Genomic DNA, 13,973 nt, shown 5'->3' with positions numbered 1-13,973 from the left:
GCGCAATTTTTTTTTTCAAAAATGCGTCTGCTCGACTAAAAATCTTGGTCGAGCAACAGCCTATATCCTCAATCCAGTTGACTAAATGGGGTCAGCCCTAGTTGCTATACATTCTACATTTTAAACACACATTTCCTTTGTTTGATTATCATAATGTTCAAAGATATTTTATGATTCAGAATTGCCATGGCAAAGAAAGTGTCTCACAACACGCACAGTTCTATATAAGCCTAAATCTATGTACAAGTAGCCTGGTCTCAGATCTCTTTGTGCTATCATGTCAACTCCTTGCCATACCAAACATGTGTTTGGTAGGATGACCGGTGCCCAGGCTAGTGTAAAATATTTTCAAAGACACCCCTCGGTCCTGTAATTTAAGTTATGGATGCCACCTTAAAATGTTTATTTTACTACTTTTACAATTATGTTACTGTCACACTACATTTCTGTATTGAAATGTAAGAGTGGTTCTGTTTTTCTCCACCAGGGGACGCGGTCTCCATGGCCTTCATGCAGTCCTACATAGAGGTGTCAGAATCCCTAGAAGGTAATGCATTAAAACATGCATTTGAATGGTTGATTTCAGCAGTTCTCCTTTCAGTGTTCTATCAGTTTCTTGTACTTGAAGCAAAAGGGGTTCGGTGAGTTCCCTGATAATCTTGACAGTTAATCAATATGACCTTTTTTGACTCTGTCAATAAGACGAGTCCCACTAAGACCGTGTGGTGACCTTGTGGTCAATAAGACAATTTAGGCTCAGTCAATAGAACTATTTTCATCTGGTCCGTCAGATCAATGTCTGACTGTTGGCTACTTATGCCATTTTTTCTGTATGTATTTGGTATCTGTTGACTGTATCTATTTGGCGTCTTCAGGAATGTCAGTTAACTGTATATGTAGCCTATCCAGTTGACATTATGCATGTCTGTCCCTCCATCTGTCTCGCTGTCTATCTATAAGACGCTGACGTCAGCAACGTGGAGCTGGCCGTGCTGGATTGTGGGGAGTGGACTGACGTGTGTGGCGCTCAGCAAATCAGCTCCTTTCCCACGGTCCGTCTGTACCGCCCACAGGAGCCTAGCCAGCCCTACCGAGGCATGCTGGGTACTGAGAGCCTGAACAGGTTCATCATGCTGTGAGTGACACCTCCACCAAATGTAAAATAGAACATATAGAATATTCTATTGTACTTATGGACATCTCCTTCATACTAGTCTTATGGGGCCTGTTCAGGTGGGTTCAGAGTTACAGAATGTTCAGCTAGAAATGTGTTGTGTACAGCAGATATATTGTTTACCCTCAAGGAAGGCCCAAAAAACCAAAGCTAGAACTACCTTAATTTACATGTTTTATTAAAGTCCATTATGTAGAAGAAGGAAAAAAAAGAGGATGGGAAGCGCTTCTGTTAGGATACAATGTTAGTCCATCTTTGGACTAACATTATCAATTTTGTCTTAAAACGGATGCATTCTTTCCTCCTTATTTGGAAGATGTGTGCTTTGTTGGGTCATTGCGTGACATGTTTTTGGAACCACTGTTCTAAAGGGTGCCAGCCCTTGTGACCATGTCTTTTTTTCATATAAAGATTTGAAAGCATTTTTCCGTTATTCAGACAGCTTAGAAAGAGCTGGGGAGAAAGATATCAAACCCCAACATGTACTAAGACCGCCAGACCATGGGGCCTGTACATCACCATGTCTGTCTTCTCTTATGGTGTGTGACCCAGGAGTCGTCTGGTGTCCCCTGTCCTCCTGTCCTCTCCTGATGAGGTGACATCATTCCTGGAAGGGGACCTGTACCAGCAGCATGCAGCTATTGCCCCTGTCACAGTACTGGGCCTGTTCAGCTCCACATCAGACGCAGGTAGCGTGTGTGTGTGTGGTGCGTGCGTTGTGTGTGTGGAGCCTATGGCATTGACGAATATAACAATCATTAATTGAAATGGAATTCTCTCTTGTCTCAGGTGTGTCCGTGTTCAAGGAAGCAGCAAAAGCACTCTGGGGAGAGACTATGGTCGGGCTGTTTGCTGACAGACGGGCAGAAAGATGGTACCGTGCTAATTTTGAAATCATGTGTTGTGTGTGTGTATCATACTGGAGGAATCTACCACACACCCCACAAGCTAGTTTAGGTGCAGGAAGATAAGAACTAAAGAAAGTAGTATTTCATTGATCCAAGTGTGTGGGGACTTCTTTTTTCAGTCTTCTCAAAGTGTATCATACGCCTAGGATATTTTTGCTTATTTTGGGGGGCAGAGAGCAGTTTTCAACCAATGATTGAGTTGTGCGAGTCTGCTGTAGAGCTCATCACTCCCCCTAACTGGGAGGGGGCTAAAGACAATTACTCGATGCCGACACATCTTTCTAGCTAAGTTACACGCTGAAGTTATGTTGCGCTTGGTGACCTCTGACTGTTTCATCCTAACATCGTTGGTGCCGACATGGATAACAATATCCCTATACCGTCTAGCACCATCTTCAGATTAGCCTTTACGTCGGTAGCCCTGTCCCCTGGTAAACAATGTATGATCGCTAGATGATTCTTTTTAAGTCTAATATGGAGTCGCCAGTGACTAGGGTTTTCAATTTGTCCGAGCTGATGGTGGGAGGCTCAGACCCCGTAACGGGTGGAGGACAGACCTGAGAAGGATGACTAGTTGCTTAGTTGGGAAAACCGGTTGACAGTTTATATCGGCTGAGTGAGCATGCCGACCAGCATTTCTTTCCAGAAGCCATGAGAAAATTGTCCAGCTGCGGGGACTGTGCAGGGGGAGTAACACTACTGGCTGTATTTACTGGTGGCACAGATGCTATATCCTCCTTTCCTACACTTCAATTGCCCTTGGCTAATGATTGCGTCTGAAGCCGAGCTTGCAACTCTGCTATCCTCACCATAAGGTGATGGTTCTCCTGTATATTATGAGGACTGCGACTGCAGTGAGAAGGCATCATGTTACTTAGCGGAGGTCCTGCAGATCTATGTCCAGATAAAGCGTTGAATTAAAAAAGGACAAAACTAAGACCTTGGTGAACTTGTTAAATACATAGTTTGATTAAATAGTTAAGACACAAAATCGAAGGCCAAGTTTAGCATGTAGCCAAGTAGCAACAAACAGTACAGCAGTACGGAGACAACACGGAATTGCGTTGGTCACCAGTCACGTGAACCAACTAGACAGCAGATATCTCATGACAAAAATGTATGTACTAGTCTCACTTCGACTAATGGCGCTTGTACAGCGACTGTGGGAAGAGTACATTGGATGTAAAATAGATATGCCAACCCCACCAAATATTTCTCTGGAATAGGTTGCTTATTTGGGTATAGTCATATATCCTTGTTATTCCAAGGACCAGTGCAAATTCAGTGGGTGTGGGCTCCCCTGGAAATGGTAAAAGATAGCTAACCACATCTCCCAGTCTTCTGGAGGGAAGGTACTGTATGGACCAGGAAGTGCTTGATGTCAGTACCACAGTGTGTGTATATGATGTGTGTTTGCACTAATAACTGTGTGTGTGGCAGATTTGAAAGAAGCTATCTTTTCTTATTTGGTCATATAATGAGTATTGAAGTTCCTTCTGGGGGGGAGGGAGTGATTCTAATGTATTACTTCTGTTCTCAGGGCTGTAGAGCATTCTGTGACGCTGCCTGCCATTCTGGTGTCACGAGGACCTACAGGCCAAACTGAGGCTCATTCTCTCCACCTCACCATGCCGGACCAACTTGTCACACACATCCAGAGAGCACTACTGGATACATTTGTAAGTCTGTTTGTATCACAGGTTGACAGAAACCCCATCAAATGGATCTAAAAGCCTATTCCATCAAAACAAACCTTCACCAAACATTTGGATGGATATAGGCTTTTTGAACTATTTGTAAAACCTATTCCATCGTGTGTGTGTGGGTGCCTTCATGTGTACACATACTGTACGTGCAGACAGGGAGAAAGAGAGGGGCTATATATGGCCTGAATTGATTAGTGGAATCAAGTGTGCAGTACTAGATCAAAAATGTACATCCCTTTGGGTCCCCAGGACCAGGATTTATGAAACACTTGCCTAAAAAAATGAAGGGGTACGCCAGTGTTTTCATACTAGGGTGTCTGTCTGTCCGTCTATACACGTGTTCATCTGTACAGCATCCTTCTAAAATCCGGTTTCATTCTAATATTTTTGGTCATTGTAATAATATGAATAGTTGAACCAGGATTAGTGTAACATATCTTCCTCTGAACAAAACAACATTTCTGAAGTCGTATCATGCAAACTGATTTATTTATATTAGAACAGTAAAAACTGTTTTGAAATGACCACATATCCGTAAGAAACAACAATTACTCACTACCAGATGAGACACAGATGCTGGTCTGCCAAGCTTGAGAAAATCCCAGAAAATGTTTTGACACACACACAAACCATTTGTCAAGATTCCAAAAACTTTCCCATTATGATTTGGACTCATCTTATTTTACGAGTACTTAACAGAGTATTTACGGCAACCCTTCATGTGGCGAGGTAATTAGTGGTAACTCCATCAAGACTATTGTCTGAATGATGTGCCTCTATACTCCAGCATTTTGGATTTGAAATCAAATGTTTCATATGTGGCAATAGTACAGAATGTCACCTTTTTATTTGAGGGTATTTTCATATCTGTTTTACCGTTTAAAAAATGAAAGCACTTTATATATCTAGTCCTTCATATGATGAAGTCATTCGTATTTGGACAAATTCATTAGTGTATTAAATTAGTCAAAGTTTAGTATTTGGTCCCATATTACGTGCACGCTATGAATACATCAAACTTTTTGGGCAAAACATAATCCAAAACACAACTAAGACAAACCACAAATGCATCCAAGTTTGAAGAGTCAAGCTTGATGTAGTTATTGTGTGCAAGGAATATGGAACCAAATACTAAACTTTTTGACTACTGTCATACACAGTGCCTTCAGAAAGTATTCACACCCCTTGACTTTTCCCACATTTTGTTGTTACAAAGTGGGATTAAAATTGATTTGTCTTTTTTTGTTGTCAACGATCTATACAAAATACTCTGTCAAAGTGGAAGAAAAAGTCTAACATTTGAAAAAGAATAATGGAAAAATAAATTACTCAAACAGTATATCTTGATTAGGTAAGTATTCAACCCCCTGAGTCAATACATGAGGAATCACCTTTTTCAGCGATTACAGCTGTGAGTCTTTCTGGGTAAGTCTCTAAGCGCTTTGCACACCTGGATTGTACAATATTTGCACATTTATTATTTTTTTATATTCTTCAAGCTCTGCAAGTTGGTTGTTGATCATTGCTAGACAGCCATTTTCAAGTCTTGCCATAGATTTTCAAGAAGATTTAAGTCAAAACCAACTGGACCACTCAGGAACATTCTATGTTGTCTTGGTAAGCAACTTCAGTGTATATTTCGCCTTTGTTTTTTAGATTATTTACCTGCTGAAAGGTGAATTTGTTTCCCAGTGTCTGTTGGAAAGCAGACTGAACCAGGTTTTCCGCTAGGATTTTGCCTGTGCTTAGCTTTATTCTGTTTATTTTTTCATCATAAACTCCCTAGTCCATACTGATGACAAGCATACCCATAACATGATGCAGCCATGATCATGCTTGAAAATATGAAGAGTGGTACTCAGTAATGGGTTATGTTGGATTTGCCCCAAACAAAACGCCTCGTACTCAGGACATAAAGTTCACATTTTTTGCAGTTTTACTTTAGTGCCTTATTGCAAACAGGATGCATGTTTTGGAATATTTGTATTCTGTACAGGCTTCCTTTTCACTCTATCAATTAGGTTAGTATTTTGGAGTAACTACAATGTTTATTCATCCTCAGATTTCTCCTATCACAGCCTATCCTATTTAATCTCTGTAAGTCACCATCGGCCTCATGGTGAAATCCCTGAGCAGTTTCCTTCCTCGGCAACTGAGTTAAGGATGCCTGTATCTTTGTAGTGACTGGGTGTATTGATACACCATCCAAAGTGTAATTAATAACTTCACCATTCTCAAAGAGATATTCAATGTCTGTTTTGTTTTTTTGTGAGGCATTGGAAAACCTCCTTGGTCTTTTGTTGTTGAATCTGTGTTTGAAATTCACTGCTCAACTGAGGGATCTTACAGATAATTGTATGTGGGGTACAGAGATGAGGTAGTCATTCATAAATCACACTATTAAACACTATTGCACAGAGTCCAAGCAACCTATGTGACTTGTTAAGCAAATTTTTACTCCTGAACCTATTTAGGCTTACCACTCAAGACATTTCAGCTTTTCATGTTTTATTAATTTGTAAAAATGTAGTAATACATAATTCCACTTTTCCATTATGGGGGTATTGTGGGTAGGCCAGTGACAAATCTAAATTTAATCATTTTTAAATTCAGGCTGTAACACAACAAAATGTGGAAAAAGTCAAGGGGTATGAATACTTTCTGGAGGCACTGTGTGAATTTGTCCAAATACTTATGACTTCTTCAAATGGGGGGACTAGATACAAATGCTTTTAATTTAATTTCTAAACGATAAAACAGCTGACGTTCTGTACTGTCGCTTAATATGAAACATTCTGGAGAATAGCCAAATAAAATGTTTTATCTTCACTGTCCAAATACGAATGAAGGAGTGTATTTGGTAATGTAATACTACAGAGTACGTTGTGAATGAGCAAATGGAGACAAGCGTTGTAGCGACATGTTCCTCTACTTTTCATAGGTAGTTGGTTTTATAAATGCGTGTTACAGAATGTCTTAATGTAATATTCTTAATCTTTTTTAATTAAAATGTTCTCATACATTGAGTGTTAATCAGAGATATAGAGTGCCTTGCAAAAGTATTCATACCTCTTGGATTTCTTCACATGGTATTATTACAAAGTGTGATTTAAAATGTATTTAATTTCTTTTAAAGTGTCAATGTACACAATACTCTGTCGAAGTGGGCACATACATTTAAAAAAAATAAGATTCATAGAAATTAAATAACTAAAATATAGTCGTTGCATAAGTATTCATCTCCCTTAGTCAATATATGTTAGAAACACAGTTTGGCAGCGACTACAGCTGTGTCTTGGGTAAGTCTGAATGCTTTACACACCTGGATTGTGCAATATTAGACATTTTTAAAAAATACACAGAGTTGAAGTCGGAAGTTTACATACACTTATGTTGGAGTCATTAACTCGTTTTTCAACCACTCCACACATTTCTTGTCATCAAACTATAGTTTTGGCAAGTCGGTTAGGACATCTACTTTGTGCATGACACAAGTAATTTTTCCAACAATTGTTTACAGACAGATTATTTCACTTATAATTCACTGTATCACAATTCCAGTGGGTTTACATACACTAAGTTGACTGTGCCTTTAAACAGCTTGGAAAATTCCAGAAAATGATGTCATGGCTTTAGAAGCTTCTGAAAGGCTAATTGACATCATTTGAGTCAATTGGAGGTGTACCTGTGGATGTATTTCAATGCCTACCTTCAAACTCAGTGCCTCTTTGCTTGACATCATGGGAAAATCAAAAGAAATCAGCCAAGACCTCAGAAAACAAATTGTAGACCTCCACAATTCTGGTTCATCCTTGGGAGCAATTTCCAAATGCCTGAAGGTACCACGTTCATCTGTACAAACAATAGTACGGAAGTATAAACACCATGGGACCACGCAGTCGTCATACCGCTCAGGAAGGAGACGCGTTCTGTCTCCTATAGATTAACGTACTTTGGTGCGAAAAGTGCAAATCAATCCCAGAACAACAGCAAAGGACCTTTGTGAAGATGCTGGAGGAGACGGGTACAAAAGTATCTATATCACAGTAAAACGAGTCCTATATCGACATAACCTGAAAGGCCACTCTGCAAGGTAGAAGCCACTGCTCCAAAACCGCCATAAAAAAGCCAGACTACGGTTTGCAACTGCACATGGGGACAAAGATCGTACTTTTTGGAGAAATGTCCTCTGGTCTGATGAAACAAAAATATAGCTCTTTGCCCATAATGACCATTGTTATGTTAGGAGGAAAAGGGGGGGACGCTTGCAAGCCGAAGAACACCATCCCAACCGTGAAGCACGGGGGTGGCAGCATCATGCTGTGGGGGTGCTTTGCTGCAGGAGGGACTGGTGCACTTCACAAAATAGATGGCATCATGAGGAAGGAAAATTGTGGCTATATTGAAGCAACATCTCAAGACATCAGTCAGGAAGTTAAAGCTTGGTCGCAAATGGGTCTTCCAAATTGTTACGTGAATTATTTTACAAACTATTTCAGTGTCACTGTGCGTCTCCCAAAAGGTTGTAAGTCTTTTGGGATTTAAGTAACGGACAGAGTCCCGGTCTGCATAGTCAGAGATTTATTCATTGAGAATTCTGCCATCACAATTTCAGAGTCCATCTTTTATACTCATACGTCATACAAAAAATCCCTCCTCTCTGTAGGTGGGCTGTAGTTTTCCACTTTAAAACTGCTCTCCTGACCATCAGTTCACACACACACATACACATACACATACATTTACATTACATTTACATTTTAGTCATTTAGCAGACGCTCTTATCCAGAGCGACTCACAAATTGGTGCATTCACCCTATAGCCAGTGGGATAACCACTTTACAATTTTTTTTTGGGGGGGGGGGGGGTAGAAGGATTACTTTAATACACACACACACACACTTCCAAGCCTAACAGTATCTCTCCTCCCTAAATTCCTCAGTTATCTTGGTTTCTCAGTTGCCTGTAGACAGTTCTCCTTGTCCTTTGTTGTCTGGCCTAACTCTTACTCACATTGCTAAATAGTAGCACAATGTCATAATCTTTACTGGTCCTACACTCACACATTACCAGGTAGTAGATTCTAACACATCTCACACAGTTTCAGAGTGTAATAATTAGTCACTACTAAGAAAGTACTAATCATACTTAAAACAAGAACATTTCACAACTATATTTAAGGGTGGAACATTTAGTCATTTACTTTTAACCTGTATATATTTTAATTCCTATCACAAATCGACAATGACACCAAGCATACTTCCAAATTTGTGGCAAAATGGCTGAAGGACAACAAAGTGAAGGTATTGGAGTGGCCATCACAAAGCCCTGACCTCAATCCTATAGAAAATGTGTGGGCAGAACTGAAAAAGCGTGTGCGAGCAAGGAGGCCTACAAACCGGACTCCGTTACACCAGCTCTGTCAGGAGGAATGGGCCAAAATTCACCCAACTTATTGTGGGAAGCTTGTGGAAGGCTACCTGACACGTTTGACCAACGTTAAACAATTTTAGGTAATGCTACCAAATACTAATTGAGTGTATGTAAACTTCTGACCCACTGGGAATGTGATGAAAGAAATAAAAGCTGAAATAAATCATTCTCTCTACTATTATTCTGACATTTCACATTCTTAAAATAAAGTGGTGATCCTAACTGACCTAAGACAGGGAATGTTTTACTTGGATTAAATGTCAGGAATTGTGAAAAACTGAGTTTAAATGTATTTGGCTAAGGTGTATGTAAAACTTCCGACTTCAACTGTGTGTGTGTGTGTGTATACACTACCGTTCAAAAGTTTGGGGTCACTTAGACATTTCCTTGTTTAAAAAAAAACAAAAAAACAAAAACAAGTCCATTTAAAATAACATCAAATTGATCAGAAATACAGTGTAGACATACATACATACATTCTTCAAGCTCTGTGACGACGTTGGATCATGGCTAGATGGCAATTTTCAAGTCTTGCCATAGATTTTCAAGCAGATTTAAGTCAAAACTGTAACTTGGCCACTTGGGAACATTCACTGTTCTTGGTAAACAACTCCTGTGTAGGTTTGTCCTGTTGAAAGGTGAATTCCTCTCCCAGTGTAAAGCAGACTGAAGCAGGTTTTCCTCTAGGATTTTGCCTGTGTTTAGCTCCGTCCCGTTTATTTTAATCCTGGAAAAACTCCACAGTATTTTCTGATATCAAGAATACCCATCCCATGATGCAGCCACCACCATGCTTGAAAATAAGGATGCAGTTATTCAGTGGTGTGTTGTGTTGAATTTGCCCCAAACGTAAGGCTTTGCATTTAGGCCAAAAAGTGTATTCCTTTGCATTTTTTTTTTTTTTCAGTATTACTTTAGTGCCTTGTTGCATACAAGATGCATGTTTTGGAATATTTTTTTTCACTCTGTCATTATTGTGGAGTCACTACAATGTTGATCCATCCTCAGTTTTCTACCATCACAGCCATTGAACTCTAACTGTTTTTAAATCACCAATGGCCTCATTGTAACATCCTTGAGCAGTTTCATTCCTGTCCTGCAGCTCAGTTAAGAAGGACGACTGCATCTCTGTCTGGGTAGTATAATGCATAATCTATTAACTTGACCATGCTTAAAGAGATATTCGATGACTGATTTGTTATTGTTACCAATCACTGCCCTTCTTTGAGGCTTTCGAAAAGCTCCCTGGTCTTTGTAGTTGAATCTGTGCTTGAAATTCAATACTTGACTGAGGGACCTTACAGATTTGTATGAATGGGGGACAGAAGAAGGGTTAGTCATTCAAAAATAATTTCAACCCCTATTATGTCACACGAGTGAGTCCATGTCTTATGTGATTTGTTAAGCCAAATTTGACTCCTGAACTAATTTACGCTTGCCTAAACAAAGGGGCTGAATACCTGTGCAACGACTCTTTTTATTTTTTTATTTTATTTTTTTAATATCTTTCAAAATGTTCTAATTTCTTCCACTTTGACTGAGTATTTTGAGTAGATTGTGGACAAAAAAATTACAAATCAATTTTAATCCCACTTTGTAACAAAATAAAATGTGAAGAAATCCAAGCAGTCTGAATACTTTACAAGACACTGTATATATCATTGATCACCTTTTTTCGCTGTCTCTACCCCTTCCAGCCGGAATTGACAGTGGAGAACCTGCCCCTGTATCTGGAGCTAAAGAAACCCCTCCTGCTGCTGTTTGTGGGAGAAGAAGATGAGGAGAGGGGGAGGAAAGGGAACAAGGGAGTATTGGAGGACATGAGGAGTCTGCTGAACACAGGATGGCTCAAGCCCTACCTGCCCTGCTGGATCCACCTGTATGTACCGGAGTATTAAGTTTCCCACATCAATTAAGGTTTAGGTTTCAGAGTTTCAGGAACACAAAGTTCAGGGCAAGGCAGCCATAGCCCAACTATGTGACTGAAAGGTTTAGTTCTAGTGTCATTGGCATTAAACGTACGTCATTGTCTTTATCTTGTCCTCCACATTTCAATATACTGTTTCAAGGCAAAATATGATTCAGAATTGGGGTTTTATAATGCCGTTGTCTTTTCAACTCCAATTTTCATGAACTGGTTTTTCTTTTATGTCAACGTTTTGAATTGAATCTCAGCTCATTGACTGAGTCATGGTTGGATGGAAAAACCGGTGGATGCAGGGTGTATTTTGGTGTTGATGGGTGTCTTGTGTGTTCCAGGGGTCGCACCCCTGCAGGTAAGGCTGTCCTGGAGGCATACCTGGGTTCCCTGCCCCTGCTTCCTGCCCTGGTGCTCTCCCAGCTTGCTGCAGGAGGAGAAGTCTTCCACTACCCCGCTGGCAGACCCCTAATGGTACAGCCCATTCTGCAGTGGCTGCAGAGAGTGGAGGATGGTGAAGAACCACCTGCAGGTATGGGTGGGGGGTTTAAGTACTTTTCTTTGTACAGTGTCTCCCCTTGATTTACATACTTGACACTGGCAGTGACCAAAATGACTACTGAACACTAGTTGTAGAAATGAGTTTATCAGCAAAGAACAATCAGTTAACTTTCAACTTGTACTTTGCATCCCCCTATGGAAGTGCACTGTATGATGATTGACGAATGCTGCATTTGCACCTGTAGTTTCTGGCCTTTTAAGGGGCACACAAAGCTCTGCTGCCATGGCTGCAAGTTGAAGGCTCTGACTACCAGCTCCTATTTGCATGTTCCCAGTCCCACATCAGTTCATTCATTCACCTCTGTCTATATATATTTATTATTATTATTATTATTATTATTATTATTACTAGTGTATTTAAATGTTGTGCTATACAGCTGTGGAAAAAAATTAAGAGACCACTGCAAATTTTTCTTAAATCAGCATCTCTACATATGACTTCCATTCCAGTGTCTGTTGAATTCCAACACAGGCACACCTCATTCTACTGAATTAGGTACTGATTAAGTGATCACCTGAACCAAATCTTATTTAACGAGGAGAAGTATAAAAACCACTGCTGTGGTCATCACTATCCTCTTGCAATAGGACGAGCTGGATGGCAAAAACAGTGCTAATAGTACCTCAAAAGTAATATTAATCAAAATGTCAAAAGAGTTGAAAAGGAAAGTTTTGAGTGAGGAAAAGAAGGGTTCAATTCTGGCTTTACTGGTAGAGGGATACAGTGAGCGTCAGGTTGCTTCCATCCTTAAAATTTCAAAGACGGCGGTTCATAAGAACAAGGTCAAGCAGCAGACATTGGGGACAACAAAGCTACAGACCGGCAGAGGGCGAAAATTACTACTGACCGGGATGACCGCCAACTCATTCGAATGTCACTCAACAACCGTAGGATGACATCAAGTGACCTACAAAAAGAATGGCAAACGGCAGCTGGGGTGAAGTGCACGTCGAGGATGGTTCGAAACAGGCTCCTAGGGGCAGGGCTGAAGTCGTGCAAAGCTAGAAAAAAGCCCTTCGTCAATGAGAAGCAAAGAAGAGCCAGGCTGAGGTTTGCAAAAGACCATAAGGATTGGACTGTAGAGGACTGGAATAAGGTAATCTTCTCTGGTGAGTCCAATTTTCAGCTTTACCCAACACCTGGTCGTCTAATGGTTAGATGGAGACCTGGAGAGGCCTACAAGCCATAGTGTCTCGCACCCACTGTGAAATTTGGTGGAGGATCAGTGATGATCTGGGGGTGCTTCAGCAAGGCTGGAATTGGGCAGATTTGTCTTTGTGAAGGACGCATGAATCAAGCCACGTACAAGGTTGTCCTGGAAGAAACCTTGCTTCCTTTTGCTCTGACATTGTTCCCCAACTCTGAGGATTGGTTTTTCCAGCAGGAGAATGCGCCACGCCACACAGCCAGGTCAATCAAGGTGTGGATGGAGGACCACCAGATCAAGACCCTGTCATGGCCAGCCCAATCTCCAGACCTGAACCTCATTGAAAACTTCTGGAACGTGATCAAGAGGAAGATGGAGGGTCACAAGCCATCAAACAAAGCCGAGCTGCTTGAATTTTTGCGCCAGGAGTGGCACAAAGTCACCCAACATCAATGTGAAAGACTGCTGGAGAGCATGCCAAGACGCATGAAAGCTGTGATTGAAAATCAGGGTTATTCCACCAAATATTGATTTCTGAACTCTTCCTAAGTTAAAACATTAGTATTGTGTTTAAAAATGAACATGAACTTATTTTCTTTGCATTATTCAATGTCTGACAACACAACATATTTTTTGTTATTTTGATAAGTTGTCATTTTCTGCAGATAAATGCTCTAAATGACAATATTTTTATTTGGAATTTGGGAGAAATGTTGTCAGTAGTTTATAGAATAAAACAGTGTTATTTTTACCCAAACACATACCTATAAATAGTAAAACCAGAGAAACTGATAATTTTGCAGTGGTCTCGCATATCACAACAAGAGAGACAACACTACATAAAGAGACCTAAGACAACAACATAGCATGGCAGCAACACATGACAACACAGCAAGGTAGCAACCCAACATGAAATCAACATGGTAGGGTAGCAACACAACATGGCAGCAGCACAACATGTAGCAGCACAAGACATGGTACAAACATTATTGGCCACAGACAACAGCACAAAGGGCAAGAAGGTAGAGACAACAATACATCACGCGAAGCAGCCACAACTGTCAGTAAGAGTGTCCATGATTTGAGTCTTTGAATGAAGAGATGGCGATAAAACTGTCCAGTTTT

At 40.4% G+C, this 13,973-nt stretch overlaps 1 protein-coding gene across 2 annotated transcripts in view; it reads left to right on the top strand.

The window, feature by feature from the left end:
- Window positions 1-13,973, top strand: part of txndc16 (thioredoxin domain containing 16) — a 70,501-nt gene that overhangs the window by 15,723 nt on the left and 40,805 nt on the right. For both annotated transcript variants that reach the window (XR_014614609.1, XM_084181759.1), the window contains exons 12-18: window positions 488-547; window positions 961-1,135; window positions 1,727-1,863; window positions 1,964-2,048; window positions 3,623-3,761; window positions 10,919-11,100; window positions 11,481-11,671. Coding sequence is in view for 1 of the 2 variants with exons in the window: in XM_084181759.1 (XP_084037885.1) it covers window positions 488-547; window positions 961-1,135; window positions 1,727-1,863; window positions 1,964-2,048; window positions 3,623-3,761; window positions 10,919-11,100; window positions 11,481-11,671 (969 nt within the window). In the remaining variant the exon portion in view is untranslated. The remainder of the gene's footprint in view (window positions 1-487; window positions 548-960; window positions 1,136-1,726; window positions 1,864-1,963; window positions 2,049-3,622; window positions 3,762-10,918; window positions 11,101-11,480; window positions 11,672-13,973) is intronic.

The sequence above is a fragment of the Coregonus lavaretus genome (assembly GCF_964263955.1).
Source record: "Coregonus lavaretus genome assembly, chromosome: 18".
Classification (NCBI taxonomy): domain Eukaryota; kingdom Metazoa; phylum Chordata; class Actinopteri; order Salmoniformes; family Salmonidae; genus Coregonus; species Coregonus lavaretus.
The sequence above is the reverse complement of the archived record's forward strand: the minus strand, read 5'-3'. Positions and strand labels throughout refer to the sequence as shown.